General features: G+C 38.9%; 1 protein-coding gene across 15 annotated transcripts in view; it reads left to right on the top strand.

Annotated features, from left to right (window-relative positions):
- ablim2 (actin binding LIM protein family, member 2) overlaps positions 1-16,884 on the top strand; it is a 92,657-nt gene that overhangs the window by 7,697 nt on the left and 68,076 nt on the right. For 9 of the 15 annotated variants that reach the window (XM_085267471.1, XM_085267469.1, XM_085267460.1 and 6 more), the window contains exon 1: positions 14,144-14,343. The exons of 1 other annotated variant lie outside the window; for it this stretch is intronic. In XM_085267471.1, the coding sequence (XP_085123597.1) occupies positions 14,328-14,343 (16 nt within the window). In that variant the 5' untranslated portion in view covers positions 14,144-14,327. Of the gene's footprint in view, positions 1-14,143; positions 14,344-16,884 lie in introns of those variants that run through there. 5 more of the 15 variants (XM_085267470.1, XM_085267466.1, XM_085267467.1 and 2 more) reach the window with 1 other exon arrangement.

Below are 16,884 nucleotides of genomic sequence, written 5' to 3'. Positions count from 1 at the left end.
CTGGTTTTTTGTAAAAAGATAAAAATGTTAGCCTTTTCTGCAGCTATGGGGCATATATGGTATCACTCTTGGCTGGAAGCAGTGCTTAAACAATGGAAAAAACACAAACTTTGTCCAAAACCTCTCATGTTTAACTGTTTTCCACTTTTTCTTTGGTCATTTTAGCCTTTTTGGCCAGGGTGAAGGGAGTATCTGCCATCAAACAAGAAGACAGCCGCATGTAGCTATGATGATGTTTGCTAGTTCACCTTACATGCATTAATGTAATAACGTGGTTAGCCTACTCAACGTAAATTACACACGAACAACATTAAGCTACTCACACAGAGAAGAACGGCTACTGCTGCCATCATCATCCGTCATCATTTCTGCTACACTGGCAGGGCTACGGGCCAGGACTCTCCTCTTCGGGGGTTTTGGGGGATATTGCTAACTCCGGGTCAGATAACAGGCAACCCACGCACAGTAGATGCGCTCGGTGTGAGGTCTCGCAGCAAGCTATCAAATACAGCGCATTTCTGGGCTTTTAAAAAAACCGCTATGCGTCGCCAGGTGTTTCATCGGATTTGAGGTGTTACCTCCTTTGACAGTATCAGCTTAAAGCACTTGTTGCAGGCTGCTGAGTTTGCATATTTTGCTGTGAAGTACAGCCAGACTTTTGACCGCTTCGCCTTGGGCATTTTTAATCTGTAGCTCTGCTCTAAAAGAACGTACGTACCTGGACCCGCCTACTATCCTCGGAAACGTAAAATGATTGGCTAGAAGTGTATCACAGCTCAGGAAAAAAAAGCACCGAAATAAAGCACCGAAATGTGCGCTGCTTTTCGGTCTGGTTACTACCATTTATGTCAGAACCGGTGCCATGATGGCACCGGACACCGGTACCCATCCCTACCCAGGAGTTGACCAGGAGGCATCCTTGTCAGATGCCCGAACCATCTCTGGCTCCTTTCAATGTGGAGGAGCAGTGGCTCTACTCTGAGCCCCTTCTAGTTGGCTCACTTCTCACCCTATCTCTAAGGGAGGGGATTTTTTACTTTGGATAAATACTTAAAATTGTTCTATGAAATGTATTATATTGTATTATATTAGATGCTGGAGTCTATTCCAGTTACCATAGGGCGAGAAGGAACACCATTGGCAGGTCACCAGTCTGATGGCAGACTAACACAGAGAGACAGACAACCATTCACACTCACAATCACACTTATAGGCAATTTAGAATCACTAATGAACCCAACCCCACTAATTGCATGTCTTTGGACTGTGTAAGGAAGCCCGAGTACCTGGAGAGAAAAGACAAATGAAAATATTAATCTCAGTTTATCTTGGAATCGAGAAACAAAACAACACTTGTGAAGTCTGTAGAAGAGAGCTGCTGTATACAACTGCAACCGTAAAGTGACTTTTTATTTGAAAGGAAACTAGCACCCTTGCAAAGATTTACAGTATCAGTAAAAGACTGACTTTTTCCCCCTTAGGAGGCCAGCATGACCTCTGCAGACAGCATGCCAAGCCACATAGTCAGGATTCTTCATTTTACTCTCATTTGTGACAAGATGCAAACTTTATTTTTGTTCAACTTTAAACTAACAAATTGTAAAAGTTAAAAAGTTGTAAATCGCAGATCTGCAGTGGATTTGATTAGATTTACCTCAGCAGTGGATAATCTTGTGGTGACAGTCACTGTGTCAGTTCTCCATTGTGGATGTATGGTCCTTGTATGATATCCATCCATCCATCCGTTTGCTTCCACTTATCCTTTTCAGGGTCGCAGGAGCTGGAACCTATCCCAGCTGTCATAGGGCAAGAGGCGGGGTACACCCTGGACAGGTCGCCAGTCTGTCGCAGGGCTAACACATGGAAACCATTCATGCTCACATTCACACCTATGGGCAAGCCGGAGTACCCGGAGGGAACCCACGCAAACACGGGGAGAACATGCAAACTCCACACAGAAAAACCCCGGCCTGATGATGAAATTGAACTCAGGACCTTCTTGCTATACAAGACATTTTTTTGAAATTCATTTAGCAAATCTACAGTCTAGAATCTTTTACTATTTTCTTTGGAAGTGGCAGAAAATGTAGGAAAACTCTCGACTGTCATCATTGGTGGGTTACTCCACATCTCTTCAATGGGTTAAAGGAAATCAATGAAAGCCTTTTTTTAGCAAACCATGTCGTGCTGACCCCAAACAGAGGAGCTTGCAAGTTTTACTATTATGAAACACTACTCTGCCAAGTGTGGGATGCTCCAAAAAAAATCCACAATTTGCAGACAATTAAGAGACAGGATGCATTTGTACTGTCTTCAGAATAAGTTGTGTTAACTTACTATCCCATTAGTGACTAAGTGAACTTGGTATTGTCCATACCACTGAATTATTTAGGGCACTATAGACAACTGTGACTTTCAATACTTTTAGTGCACTGTAGAAAATGTGTTTTCACATATGCACTGCGTATTCAGCACCCAGCGTTGTATGCAACCAAGCAAATATCCAATACAGTCACATTGCCAGAAGATTCCTGCTAATATTCTGATGCTTTTACAGCTAACAAATGCACATTGTGTGCTTCCTTGTGTGTGCTCTGTCCAGGCACATACTTGGGTGTGTTGCACTTGTGTGTATTAACCTAGATGCCAAAGTCCTGGATTGGATTACTGCTATGTCGGGAGAAAGACAAAGATCAATTCACTTTCACCTTTGTGTGTGTGTGTGGTGTTGTGCTATGCTGTGATTGATCATTGCTGGATTGCTGGCTGACAAATGTTGGTCACATTTCTGTGAATGGATATAAAATATACTTTAACAGGGTCTGCAGTATCTTTGTGCGCAAGCTGAAGAAAAACAAAATGTTTTTATTCCTGTCCCAACTGTTTCTTCAGCAGCATCAAAAAACTAACTCCACCCTCTCTCTTCCTGTTTTTATATCCTTGTTTCCCTTCTCCCTTCCTTTCCTTTACCCTCTCTCTTGTTTCTTTACTTCCTTTGCTCCTCTGCCCCTTCTTCTCCTTTAACCCTTTTGCCCTCTTTTGTCTGTTTGATGTCATTTCCTCATGTCTCCTCCATCCTCCTTTTACCACTTATCTCCTTCATGTCCTTCTTGACTTGTCTACTTCCTACCTTTTCAGTCTGTTTATTTCACATGTTCTATTTTCTCCCCCTTTCTTTTCTTTCCCTTTCTCTCTTCTTCCATTTCCTTTGTATCTCTCAGACTCCACCTTGACTGAACTAATTAACCAGACTCGCATTATGGGTCATGCTTTTCTGAAGAAGTTTCAAAGGAGGACCTTAAATGGGTTAGATTAGTGATTTTTTTGTCTGCTGGCAATTCTCTGCTGTAGACTGGAGGAAAAATACTGTGATGAAAGAGATTTTCTTCAAGTTGCACTTCTGTGGGGATCACTAATCCTGAACATCAGCATTAGGGTGCAGTGCTTTGTCTTTGTCTGAGCTCTACTGGGTGTGATCATGAGGACCACACTTGGATAGCAATGTACTCACTTAAGATCTAATTATTGCTATGCTAAATAACCCCACCCCTAATTGCATGGGGTTAGGGCTGCCACAAACGATCATTTTGATAGTCGACTAGTCACCGATTATTTTTGCGATTAGTCGACTAATCAGATCATCATCCATTGGACGTAAAACTACAGCTTATTGCACCAGCAGCATCTGCTCATATAACTATCATTAGCTTACAGCTTTAAGTGTTTAAGGTCTGTGCTAACTAAAAATAAAGACAAGATGATAGTTTATTAAATTTTAATGAAATTTGCAGATTGTTTCGGTGAAGTTTAATGAACTCCTTGCTATCTAAAATATAACAGGACACTGGAGTAAATTCTCCAGCATCTCACACTTCTGATAATCAGCTGTCTGCTTGACGTTTATTCAGCTGTGTAAAAACTATAACTTTAATCTCAGACAAACTGATTTACTCAGGAACAAATAAAATACTAAAAAAAAAAGCCAAACAATAACATTTTAAGTTATCTAAGTGACTCATATATATTTAACCTGAGTAGTGAAAGATGGCGGTGGGTTTGAAAACGATTTGCGGGGAGTCCGGTGTTCTCACGGCGCTAGTGAGCCTAGCCCCCGGCTCGCTAACGAGCTAGTGGGTAACAGACGTCTCCGAAAACGTCGGAGCGCTTTTGAAAATATGTGGTGTCCTGATAAACTGAGCAGATATTTGAGGTTTACACAGCTACATTCTCGCCTGAAAATATGTTAAACGTTTATTTTGTGACCCAGAAAGAATAATAAGAGTAACATTAAAACTAACTAGCTGCTGCCATTGTTGGAAACTGCGCTGGGCCGCGCTATGAATTCTGGGACACAGCTGCTTCTTCTTCTTCTTCTTCGCGGCTTAACGGTAGCTGACATCCTTGTACATGCAATGCTGCCATCTTCTGTTTCAGTCCGTTATTACACTCTTAAATCCTGCCACTTATTCCTGCGTCTTTTGTGATCTTACAAAGCTTCAAATGACGCGTCGACTATTAAATCAGTCGTCGACGATTTTGATAGTCGACGTAATCGTGACTAGTCGACAAATCGTGGCAGCCCTACATGGGGTGGCCTTAAACTGGAGGATGTTTATGCTATTAATATGCATATATTTTAACAATAAAAAAATATACAAACACAAAGAGCCAAGGTAATAAAAATGTATGCCTTCTATTCAAAATTATTTATTTTAACCAACGATATGAATTAAAATAAAGCTTGAAAGGTACAGTGTGTAAAATCTCACAGTTAGATCTCGGTAGATTGCAGTCAACTGGTTTCTTTGTATTAGGGTGCAGTAAATAGTCCTCCTGACTATCTAACTGTCTAACTAATTATATTTTACTCCTGCACAGTTGGCGTGGAGCATCCGTAATTTCATTGTATATGTGCAAGGACAATAAAGGGCTATTGTTCTATTTTATTTCTTATTCTATTTGTTAGAAAAGAAGAAAAGGTGTAAGAAAATAGGTTTTTATGCCTCCCAATTAAAATGCATAATCCCAGCTATGGTGGCTGCTCTAGGACAAACGTGTTTTAGTCAGATCTAAGGAGCTTGGAAAGAAAAGCATCTGGACTTCTTTAAGTTGCGTCTTCAAACAACTGAAAGAAGACCGGACGCGTTTCTTTCCAAGCTCCTTAGACTACGATGACCTTGATGACTGAGAACAGACATAACGTGTTTTAGTCAGCCAAGAGTGATCAAAAACGTTAAATTTAGACTGTACTTCATAAGGCTCATGGCAAGCTGCTTTCCATTTCCTCACAACAGCTGTACCCAGGCAGTCTGTTTCTACAGTTGTTTGTATATATTGCACTTATAAATTATTACATATTACATATTGTTTACAATATATTTTAACATATTTGAATAATATCATTACTTAGTAAATAAATTAGTAATAAAAGACAGACATTTGTCAGTTAAAGATTTTGTGGTATTTGATATTTTTTACCCCAGAGTTACCTAAAAAAATCTGTCATACATTTAATTTAATGTAACATTTAATTTAAATGTAACTCATAAGGCGTGCTGCATATATAGTCGCCATTTACATAAAACACTATTAGCGTTAGCATCTTGTCATGTTGGTCCATCTTAGCCACTGTATTTAAGATGGTACGGCAACATGGCTGCTTCCACTAATACATACCTGCTGATATGTATTTCTAATTAATTAATTACATTTATGAGAATTCTTTCAGTTTGTTTGAAGATGTAATTATACACTCGTCAGTGTATATTCACAACATTCTTCTATTTGAGTGTTTTCTTCATTAAACTCTTTATTAAACTTAAACTTATACAGGCACAGAGTACTTACATACAGTAAATTAAACTGAGTATTTATACATTTCTGAAATGCAGCCCAATAAATACAAGATGTTAAGTAAGATCATAATCAAGGTCTTTTATATATTTTAACCCTAATACAGAGTCTGGTTCAATCTCAATATCCAGAGAGAGGGTATTTTAATATATCTGCAATTTGACTTTGTATTTATAATGTGCACCTTTGTGCACATTTCACTTGTTACCTTTACACATTTTCACGGTCGTATTGCAATGGTAAATGCAAAGGTTGGACTTTGCTTGGTTAAGATCAGTCTTAGGGAATCATCTATATCTTGAATTGGTTCAGTTTCTCTTACTTTGTTATTTTGCTTTAAATTGGCCTCTTACCAACTACTTGGTTGGGTTTAGCTGCTCCTCACAACATTAACCCTCCATGTTGAAAAATAATTCATACCTGCTTCATTTCAAAGTGAAGTCAAGCATCCCTGTGTGATGAATTGAAAGTGTGACCCATTGCCACAATCAATCATGTCACAGCTCTGATCCCAAAGCATATCTTGTGTTTGTTCTATCATTTAAGAAAAGTCAAAAAGTATATGAAGACATTTAAGATTAAAAGCCTTAAACAAATAGTGTTGACTATCATTGTAACTTCATGCTAACAAAAAAGGAAAAGAAAAAAAGCAGTTAGAATGACCGCACTTAGTAAACGGAAAGAATATTTATTTTAAAAAGGAGAACCTTGATACAGCAAATTGATAAGTATAACATGGCTTTATTGCCCTTAAACAGGGTTTGCCTCCTCTATGTTAGTGCCAGTAGCAGCTCTTGTGTGGTTATTAAAGCAGGGAAGAAAAAGAGGTCAAGAAACATTTGCTGTAGTGAGCTGGTTTTAGATCCTCCTCTGGCCTTCATCTGTCCGGATATATAATCTGATGGGTGTTTCCACATGTTTAGATGCACTAAGACACACAAGTGTACACTACAAACAGCAGCTTTCCATCAGTGGAGGTTTCAGTTTATATTGTCTCCTGCACTGTTTATTACATTTCGGTTGCAGAACTAAATATCACTGATATACTGTTGACTCGGCGTGTCAGTTGAACACAAATCTATCTACAGGCTCACAAAGAGAGTGCTGAACAACCCTGCAACCCAGATTAGAGAAATTGTGACCTTGGAAATTAAGATGCTAAATGGTATCGCTAAATTTCTGCCCATTCATCCACTTTAACAGATACAGACTATAGGTCTCTAAATTCCAATATACAGATACACAAAATAATAAATATTGTGTTACCTTGTATGCTGTATCCAGGAAGGCTTGATTTAAAACTAAAATTCAATGGGAAATCTTAACAGGCACTAAACGCTAACTATGGATTATTACAGTCTGTGAAAACCCCTGATCCTGATTAGGGATTTTGGCTTGGGTTTGAAGCCCACAGATTTCTAACTATCTGCACTGGAATTTGGATTCATGAACTTTAAATGCCAGTTTTGTATTCACCAGGATTTTCAATTGGGTTTGCAGAGTATTTGTACATCGGCATGCACATTTTCAGTTTGTCGTACTAAAGTTTTTGTGTCTTACAAGACATTGAAATAAAAACTTTGCCCACTAGGGAGTGACACCATTTCTTTAGCTGGACTGGACAGAGGGAGGTCCATAGCAACATGTTAAAACTTAAACCTTCAATCGTTTATAAAATTTGAAAACTTATCATTTAAGTTTGTTCATCATGTGTCACGCTAAAACGACAACGCACTAGAGATGACCAAAAATATTTGTCACGATATACATTTGAAAATTTGCGATAACGATATAACTGACGATATAATTGACACTAGACAAAATACTTTACAACTCCACAACTTTGATGGGGTTTTTTGCACTAATAATGTATTTTCACTTAAACAAGCAGCTGTTTTTTTATGCGCATTAAAGTTATATAAAATTTAACAGTGCAAATGCAAATTCCTTGCTGACAGTTTAACCAGAAGGCATTTCCAGTGGAAATTGGCCGACATATCCTCAGCATAACCATGTATAATATCCACAAAACCTAAAAAGAGGTTATACACACACAATACGGTAATATTATGTTGAAGCACAGTACGTATCACTCAGCAAGGCTCCTGCCTACGGTACCCGTAATACTCCGACAATCCATCAAGGAGTGGGTTTGTAGCTTAGCAAAGTTGTACTGAAACATTTGACAGATTTTCGAGCGCCGTGTACGACATAAAATCGTTTCGAGGTCAGTAAACACAACCAGAATTCATACATAAGGCACACGGGATTATAAGGGGCACTGTCGATTTTCAGAAAAATCAAAGGATTGTGTTTAAGTAATAACGACGGCCCGCTAGCATGTGCTACCAAAAATAGTGCTTTGTTGTGTATCTGATGGATGAAAGCTAACCCAGTTCCACACCACTGAAGTTGCAGCATTTTTACAAACCAATTCTGGTTCATCCGTTTCATTCAACGATCCGCTTTCGCCCTTCTCATTCTGCGTCGCCGCCATGCTTTTTCCGCCATGTGCATATGAAAACAAAGGCCATGTGCATGCACGTTTTACACATATTCTATCGCGATACTTCATTTTCTTATCGTTGCCCAACATTATACCGGTATTACCGTGAACAGTATGATATGGCCCAGCCCTACAACGCACTCAGAACATTTTCAGCTGTTTTCCCCGACGTTTCCTGTTAAGCCCCTGTCTAGTGAAACTTGACACTTCCTCGAGATGTTACACATTAAAACAATTTAAAACAGCTGCAGAGCTTTGACTATTGCTGAAGTCAAGATCATCCTTGTAGTATGCCATATTTCTTGTGTTTGTTTGTTTTTTCTCCTTTCATCTTGTCCCCACAAACTGACCACACATTTGTCTTAATGTCTTGCATCTTGGAGGGAAGGACATGTTTTGGGTTTCTAAAGGGGAACTACTTTTTGCTTAGTGCGGTTTAACTCTTCTTTATAAATGGGAGATGGTGCATTGCAGAGGCACACACACACACGGGTGCTTACACACATATTTGCAGACAGAAAGAAGGAGGTTCTATGATCCCTCAATGGGCTTTCTTGTGGCATTATCCTTTATCTGCCCCTCCAGTACCCCCAGTTTTATAGTCATCTAAACCTTTGATGTGAAGCTCTTTATGATAGCACAGTTCACTTTAGTGCTGTGAGCTAGTCAGGTATTAACCTTTCCTATGAGAGTTACAGAACTGCAGCATAGAGTATTAAATACTTGTTCATATGTGATATAATTGGTTACAAATCTAGGAAAATGCAGAAAGTTAAAGTCAAGGTCAAGGTCTCAGTTCTTCCCATATCTTATCTGCGTACCTGCTGTCAAAGAGTGGCTCTTGTGTATTACTACATTTTAGTAACTTGTTTGTAGCAACTTTATATATTCACTGCTTCACTGAGTAAATGGGTTAAATGCAGAGATGAATTTCCCCACGGGGATCCAAAAAGTATACATTATTACATTATTACATTATTAATATTATTATATACACAGACTGTGAGTGGCATAAAAATGCATATATCCCAGTGAAGTCAACCAACTGAACTTTGAACCCTCGAAGTTTCATGGTGAGGTCCTAGGTCAATGTCTTTTTCACTCTTACCAAGCAATGGGGCTGTAGTGCACAAACAAGTTCAACCAGCGGTTTTAATACTAAACTACTCTATAGTACTTTTCCCCTCACACACACTGACACTGCTCCTTTGTCTATAGCAGCTGTATTGCTTTCAAACCTGTATTCTGTGTTTTACTGCTTGCCATTTTTCTAATATGGTTTTATCTTTCTTTGTAAAATTAGCGACTCTGCTTCCAGCAATCCTATCCATAATTGTGATTGATCATATTCATGTAAGCCTGCAGGGGAAACCCTCGGCTATTTTAGTGAAATGATAAAAAGCTTTGTGTGACTGCTTATCCTGATTGCTGATTGCAATCAGGATAGGGTAGGTAGGCGATAACAGATATCAGATACCCCAGGTTAGGGCTGGGCCATATCATACCGTTCACGTTAATACTGGTATAATGTTGGGCAACGATAAGAAAATGAAGTATCGCTATAAAATATGGGTAAAACGCACATGCGTAGTGCCTTTGCTTTCATACGCACATGGCGGAAAAAGCATGGCGGCAATGGAGAATGAGAAGGGTGAAAGTGGATCGTTGAATGAAACAGATGAACCAGGATTGGTTTGTAAAAATGCTGCAACTTCAGTGGTGTGGAACTGGGTTAGCTTTCGTCCGTCAGATACACAACAAAGCACTATTTTTGGTAGCACATGCTAGCGGGCCGTCGTTATTACCGTGTTTTTTGGAAAATACGGCACACTTAAAATCAATCCTTTGATTTTTCTGAAAATCGACAGTGCCCCTATAATCCCGTGTGCCTTATGTATGAATTCTGGTTGTGTTTACTGACCTCGAAATGATTTTATGTTCACGGCGCTCGAAAATCTGTCAAATGTTTCAGTACGACTTTGCTAAGCTACAAACCCACTCCTTGATGGATTGTCGGAGCATTACGGCTACCGTAGGCAGGAGCCTCGCGGAGTGATACGTACTGTGCTTCAACATAATATTACCGTATTGTATTTAGGTTTTGTGGATATTATACGTGGTTATGCTGAGGATATGTCGGCCAATTTCCACTGGAAATGCCTTTGGTTAAACTGTCAGCAAGGAATTTGCATTTGCACTGTTCATTTTTATATAAGTTTAATGCACTTAAAAAACAGCTGCTTGTTTAAGTGAAAATACATTGATGGGGGTTTTTTTGCACTAATAAAGTTGTGGAGTTGTAAAGTATTTTGTCTAGTGTCAATTATATCGTCAGTTATATTGTTATCGCAAATTTTCAAATGTATATCGTGACAAATATTTTTGGTTATATCACCCTGCTCTACCCCGGGTATGATAAACTGGATTCAAAGGCCCCAAAAGAATGTCCAGCTTTATTGATCATACTCAGTGCGTTCTCATTAGCAGTCCTGAGGCAAGTAATTAGTCATTAAGAAGCCAAAGATAGACTTCAGTGCAGTTGGTTAGCAGAAAGAGTTGAGCTTAAGCAAATCCAAAGAAATGGATTTCTCTTGCTGTTATAACTTCTGTTATGTGAAGATTTTCATTGAACCCACTGCAGAATGTAAAAGTTTATGAAATGCATCTTTCATAGCTTGAAGGATTTGTGTACTTGCACAGCACCACTTTCTGTCTTGGTCTCCCTTTGAATTTGTTGTAGATGCCACTTGGCAGAGGCAGTACTGGATAATTTGCAATGCAGATGTTGTGTATTTTCTCGCATAAACACAGACACACAGTGCCTGCTGCTGAGTCACATGGCACAGTCCACCATACACACTGTTGCCCTGAAGCTTTCTACCATTTACTGAGCTCCAGTGATGACCCATCACAGCTTCAAAAGTCAGGGAAAGAAAGAAGGCACCTTTAAAAGATATGTGAGAAACAATAAAGCCAATGTTAGAGAAGAAATGAGGCCACACTAAATGCTCAGTATTTCTGGCATATGCCTCTGCTCACTGACAGTCAGCTCAGTTGTTACGCAGTCCTCTGGTACATCCGGTCTTTTATTTTTGGTACTTTTTTTAATAACCTCCTCTATGGGCTCAAGCTGGTCCTGTTTGACAGGCATTCACCTGTCATGTCAAGGATTTGAATGCATGCTGTGCTTGTCCTAATTGTACCAGGGTTCAAGTGATATTCATTGTTTTTAAGCTAATGCTGAATACTCTTAAAAGGTTGATCAAGCAGGAGACCATGGGCTAGTTCTAACATGCTGGGTGATGTTAGCAAGATCTTGAGAATGTTCACCATGTGGCCATAACATGTTAGTGTGCTAACTTTGTTAATTAGCACTTCACATGATGCTCATGGGAATGCTGTCAGTTTTGCAAGTATTATGTCATCAACCAGAGGGGTTAGATCAGCGGTCCCCAACCCCCGGGCCTCGGACCGGTACCGGTCCGTGAGTCATTTGGTACCAGGCCGCGAGAGTTGAGGCTCAGGTGTGAAATGTGTGGTTTTCAGGGTTTTTATCGGTTTTCAGCGTTATTTTGTTATCGTTTTTATCGTTAATTTGGTTTTCCTGGGTCTTTTCACGTGTGTTATCAGTAAATCTTCTTTTTTCGGTACCGGTACTAGTTTTATTTTTTTGTATTTATCCGCGACACCTTAAAAGCCGGTCCCTGAAAATATTGTCGGGCATAAACCGGTCCGTGGCGCAAAAAAGGTTGGGGACCGTTGGGTTAGATAATGTCCTCAGGTCAGAAGAGTGACCGCAGCACCATAGAGTAAAACTCTACGGTGCTGTTGTAGCTGTAAAAGCAGAGGTAATAATGAGAGTTCTTCTGGTGAACTGAACTAACATTTTTATTTCATTTAATTTGTGCACTGTTCATGAATACAGTACCTTCATAGGCACAAATTGTACAATTTCATTGTTCCACTGTGACATCACCCATTGTGCTGTTGGACTCCTAATTTTGAAGCTTTAACATTAGTTTTTGGTGTTACCATGTTGGTTACTTGAAGCCAGTATTTAGGATAAAAGCGATAACTTTAAGTTATCAGCTAATGCCAGTTAGCTTGGTTAGCAGGTTGCAATCATAAACTCGGTCCAATGCCAAAAAAAGTCACACTGATTCATTATAGGAGAACCATTAATGTTGCTAACTGTCACAGCATTTCACTCAGAACATTTTATCCTGACTTTTCGATGTTGCAAATATGTAAAGTCTAGGAGATCGCCAGAGAAAACTCAAACCTTTAAAAATGCCTGTCACTATTGCAAATTAAGAACTCAGATGCAAGATGTTGAGATGTTTTGCCAAACATTCATTAAACTCTTAAGAAATGTTAACTTAAGAAAATGTATTATTAAATTTCAGTTTTATTTATGTAACACTAAATCACAACAGCAACTGTCTCAATGTGCTTTATATTGTAAGGTAAAAACCCTATAATAATACAAATAAAACAGAGAAAAACCCAACAATCATATGACCACCTATGAGCAGGCACTTTGGTTACAGTGGGAAGGAAAAACTCCCTTTCAACAGAACGAAATCTCCAACAGAACTACGCTCAGGGAGCGGCGTCCGCGACTAGTTGGGCGTGAGTGTAGTGCTTTAATGGAGTGATGCAGTAATATGAGGTTTTTAAGATAAGATAGGACCTGATTATTCAAAACCCTATATGTGTACACGTAGTGTACACGTCCTGATAAAAAACAACTCCAAGATTCCTCACAGTGTTACCGGAGGCCCAGGTAATTCCATCCAGAGTAAAAGTTATTATGATAATGGCAGAATATTCCTCTCAAATCATCTGGTGGTTCAGTTGTATTATAAACGCCTGGCTTAGTACCTAATGAGTAATTACTTAACCACTGAGGAAGTGGCCATTGTTTTATGGAGGCCCAAAACATGGAGAGGATCCAAAATCCTTACCATTACCCTAAGGTGACCCTACACCTGCTGAATAAAGAATGACCTCATTGTTTCTTTACACTGTGCATACATTGTTCAGTTATATCACGCAACTATTTTGCTTTGGCAGTAAAGTATTGTTTATGGAGTCATGAAGCATCATTCAGAGAGTTAAGTCACGCTACACGTCGTCAGTCATTAAAAAGTGTTTATGCAAGTCAGGCAGGTAAAAGTTGCAGATCACCAACTAAATACATTTCATCTAAGTTGTCCTTAATTAGCAATATTGCTAGCTAAATGCTATGTTTACATTATTTATCCATTTATCTCTCTGTACAGTACATTAGATCTGTCCCTATGTGTCTGTCTATAAAGCAGGTTTGAATCGACAGCAATAAAACCTTATTTGGATATTGTTTAGATACCAGGTCAGATTAACTGGGGGAGTTAAAGACAGTTTCCAAATATAACTAACAACAACTAAGTAAGTGTTAGTTTAATCTGCAGGAGCAGTTATAGAAAATATTCTGAACCTTTGCATCACCAACCTAAAAATATGTGGGGAACAATATAATGATATAATAATAAATACTGTTTTGTTAAACGTCATCTTTTACCACCGAACAGACTGAAAACCAGTTAGCTTATCACTGAGCTGTGAGAAGTTATTTTGGTGTGTACTGGAAAGACTGGGACACACCCAGTGACAGATTACCATTCAGAGGTGTCATTCTCTTAAACCTCCACATCTATTTATAACAGATAGCTGCAATACCTCAGAGAGGTGAGAAAGAGAGGGAGAGAGAGAGAGTCATATGACCTACTGCTCATTCCACAGATAGTGACGGGCAGCACGCTCACTCTGTGCTTCCATCTGTAATTTCACCAGAGCTGCAGCGTGTTCAGAGGATGTGTTGCAACACTGTCAGTGTACTCTGAACAGATTTCTGGGATTTTGTCTGTAATTATTATCAGCAAAGGACGTAACAGTATATCGCATTTGGGCTGACAGCTGGAGGACAATGCCAGAGGAGAAAGGTAATAATGACCTTTAATATCCTTAAATGAGCCGTTTGTGATGCGTTCACCTGCCGGTACCAGAATTGATTGTATTTAATAATCACTTACCTTTTACAACCACTGGAATGCGGACTCATCACTCACATACTAAATACTATTGGGGCTTTTTTACTTTAATAACAGCAACTCAGACATTAGAACATAATTTTTAAGTTAGTTCTCGATACAGGGTGTTTGTGTAGGAATATATGTGCTTCTATTAAAATGAACTTTGAATACAACCAAGCCGCCCTCGTGTTATGCAATCCTGGTCTGGAGCTTAGGGCACTTTCTCTTTGAATGTGAATGTGAACGACAACAAGCCTGTGGCAGCAAGCTGAATGCTTATACTGCAGGTTGATATGCAGCCTGCCTGCAACATCCCTGGCAACAACACTGTTGTTTTGGTCCATTTCCCGCATCTCAAGCTCTGGGACATTAGCCATTTGGGCTGCTTACAAAGGTCTGAGGGCAGGTTGCTAAGAAGAAATCCCTATAATAATTCCAATACGTATTTACAGTGTTTTTGGTATTATACCAAATTATAGAGTCATCTTTTGTGTTGTTTTATGTTTTATTGTGTAAATCATCTACTAATATTCCCATGTCTCTATGATGACTTATAGTTTGCAGTGAGAGTTCAAAACAAGCTTATCTGCAAGTAGTATGATAAATTACACATGTTTATATTAATAGTAGATTTGAATATATAAAGTTTAAAATTTAGCAGTAAAGAAAAAGGAGCTAAAGAAGCTTCTTATTCATTGTTGAGTTCAATGAAAGAAAGTGAGCTTACATTGTGTGCCTTTTCTTGGTCATTTTAAATGTATAGCATGCATACATACATGCAAGTGACAGCTTCACTCTCATTCGTGTGCACCTCAGTTAGCTCAAAGCTGAGTCAATGCCCATTTTTGCAGCGTTAAAGGTTTTTTCACCAAAAAAGATGCCGCTAGTATCTCTTAAGAAAAGCTAGTACCTACAGGGTAAAAAGACATGTACACTTCCTCACCTGCCCATGGTGAGGAAGTGTACCATGACCTTAGCTATATCACATTTACAGTTTTATCTGCTGTTATCAAAAAACATAAACATTACACAGTCACTGGTTAAATGGATCTAAATCAAAAGAATGAGAATAGTGAGCCAAGTGGCTATTTCAGACGCAGGTAAAACAGAGCAATTCAGCTGATTTTACTACAACCTAATATATCAGACAAACTTGAAGATATCATTATGGATATTGAGATGGGAGCTCCAGGATTTTATATAAAATTGGTTAAATTCAAGTAATAAGTGCTGCATATTTATCTTTTAATAACAAGCATCGGAAACATGTCACATTTTGAGAAGTTTTATTTACAAAAAAACAAAAACAGAACTCGTTATAAGCGTGGCCAGCTCTGAAACAGCATCAAGATTTTGGCTCCCTGTAACTGGCTTGTTGAGTTTAAGCCAATTTAAACCTGATACTGTATGTTATTATGTAAGGTAATATGACATGACTAGAATATTTTGTTTGTTCGTGTTTTTGATTAATTTTGACTGACTTGTAGCTATACCTATCACATAAATGTCATGAAGTTAAAATATGATGCAAAAACATAAAATACTACTACAGTATCTCAGTACAACAAAGCTTAAGTACTGGAGTAAATATAGTTTTCATTACTGACCTCCACCCAATTGGCTGTAAAGAGAAGCCTTACTGCCATTCCTCATAAACACCCTGTAAATGTCTCCTGCTCTCCACTGCCTTCTTTTCCAAATTCAGCTAAAGCGTGTTGCTTTGTTAACACAGAGGCACTACTTTTTTGTATAGAGCTGCATTGCCATCACAATGTGACAAAGCTTGTTAAGTTTGATGGTGAGGGTACACACACACACACACACACACACATACACACACACACACACACACACACACACACACACACACATACACTTCCATTTCTACATTGATGCATATATGTAGAAGACATGTACACAAGAATGCACTACAGATATGAGAGGTAAACACTGAGTCAGTAGGAACAGACATACACTCCACTCTAGGCTGTGTCTCAGTCCCCACCAAGGACCGTGTATCCTGGATGTGTGATGTAATGGTTGGCTTGCTCTCAGCAGTCACAACGACGCCTGTCACTATTCCAGACTTGCCAGTAAACAAACCATCTGTGTGCTGGTCGCTTTACTAGCACTACTATGACATTTCATAATAAGAAATAAAACCAGAAATTACAAAGGTCAAATAAAGCTGGTGTTATTCTTTTCTGTTCTGTCACAATCTGCCCTGACCCTAGCGCCTCACATGTTAGTAACCAGTATGTGCAAATCATTCTAAACCTCACTGGTTCCTGTTGAAAATATAAATCTGTTAAATGTGTCAAAATGTGCATTTTTTAAAAAGGCTTACTACTTTTATATAACAAGTGGAAAATAGCACATTTATTGAAGACTGTTTTCAGCTGTGTATAAATATAAATGTAGTCAGCTAGTATGGTGTATGTGGGATGTGAC

Source organism: Mchenga conophoros, linkage group LG3 (genome assembly GCF_057382185.1).
Source record: "Mchenga conophoros isolate Kocher_MC1m ecotype Shallow Benthic linkage group LG3, M_conophoros_male_GT1.1, whole genome shotgun sequence".
In the NCBI taxonomy this organism is placed as follows: Eukaryota; Metazoa; Chordata; class Actinopteri; order Cichliformes; family Cichlidae; genus Mchenga; species Mchenga conophoros.
Note: the sequence above shows the minus strand (reverse complement) of the source record. Positions and strands in the feature narration are given on the sequence as shown.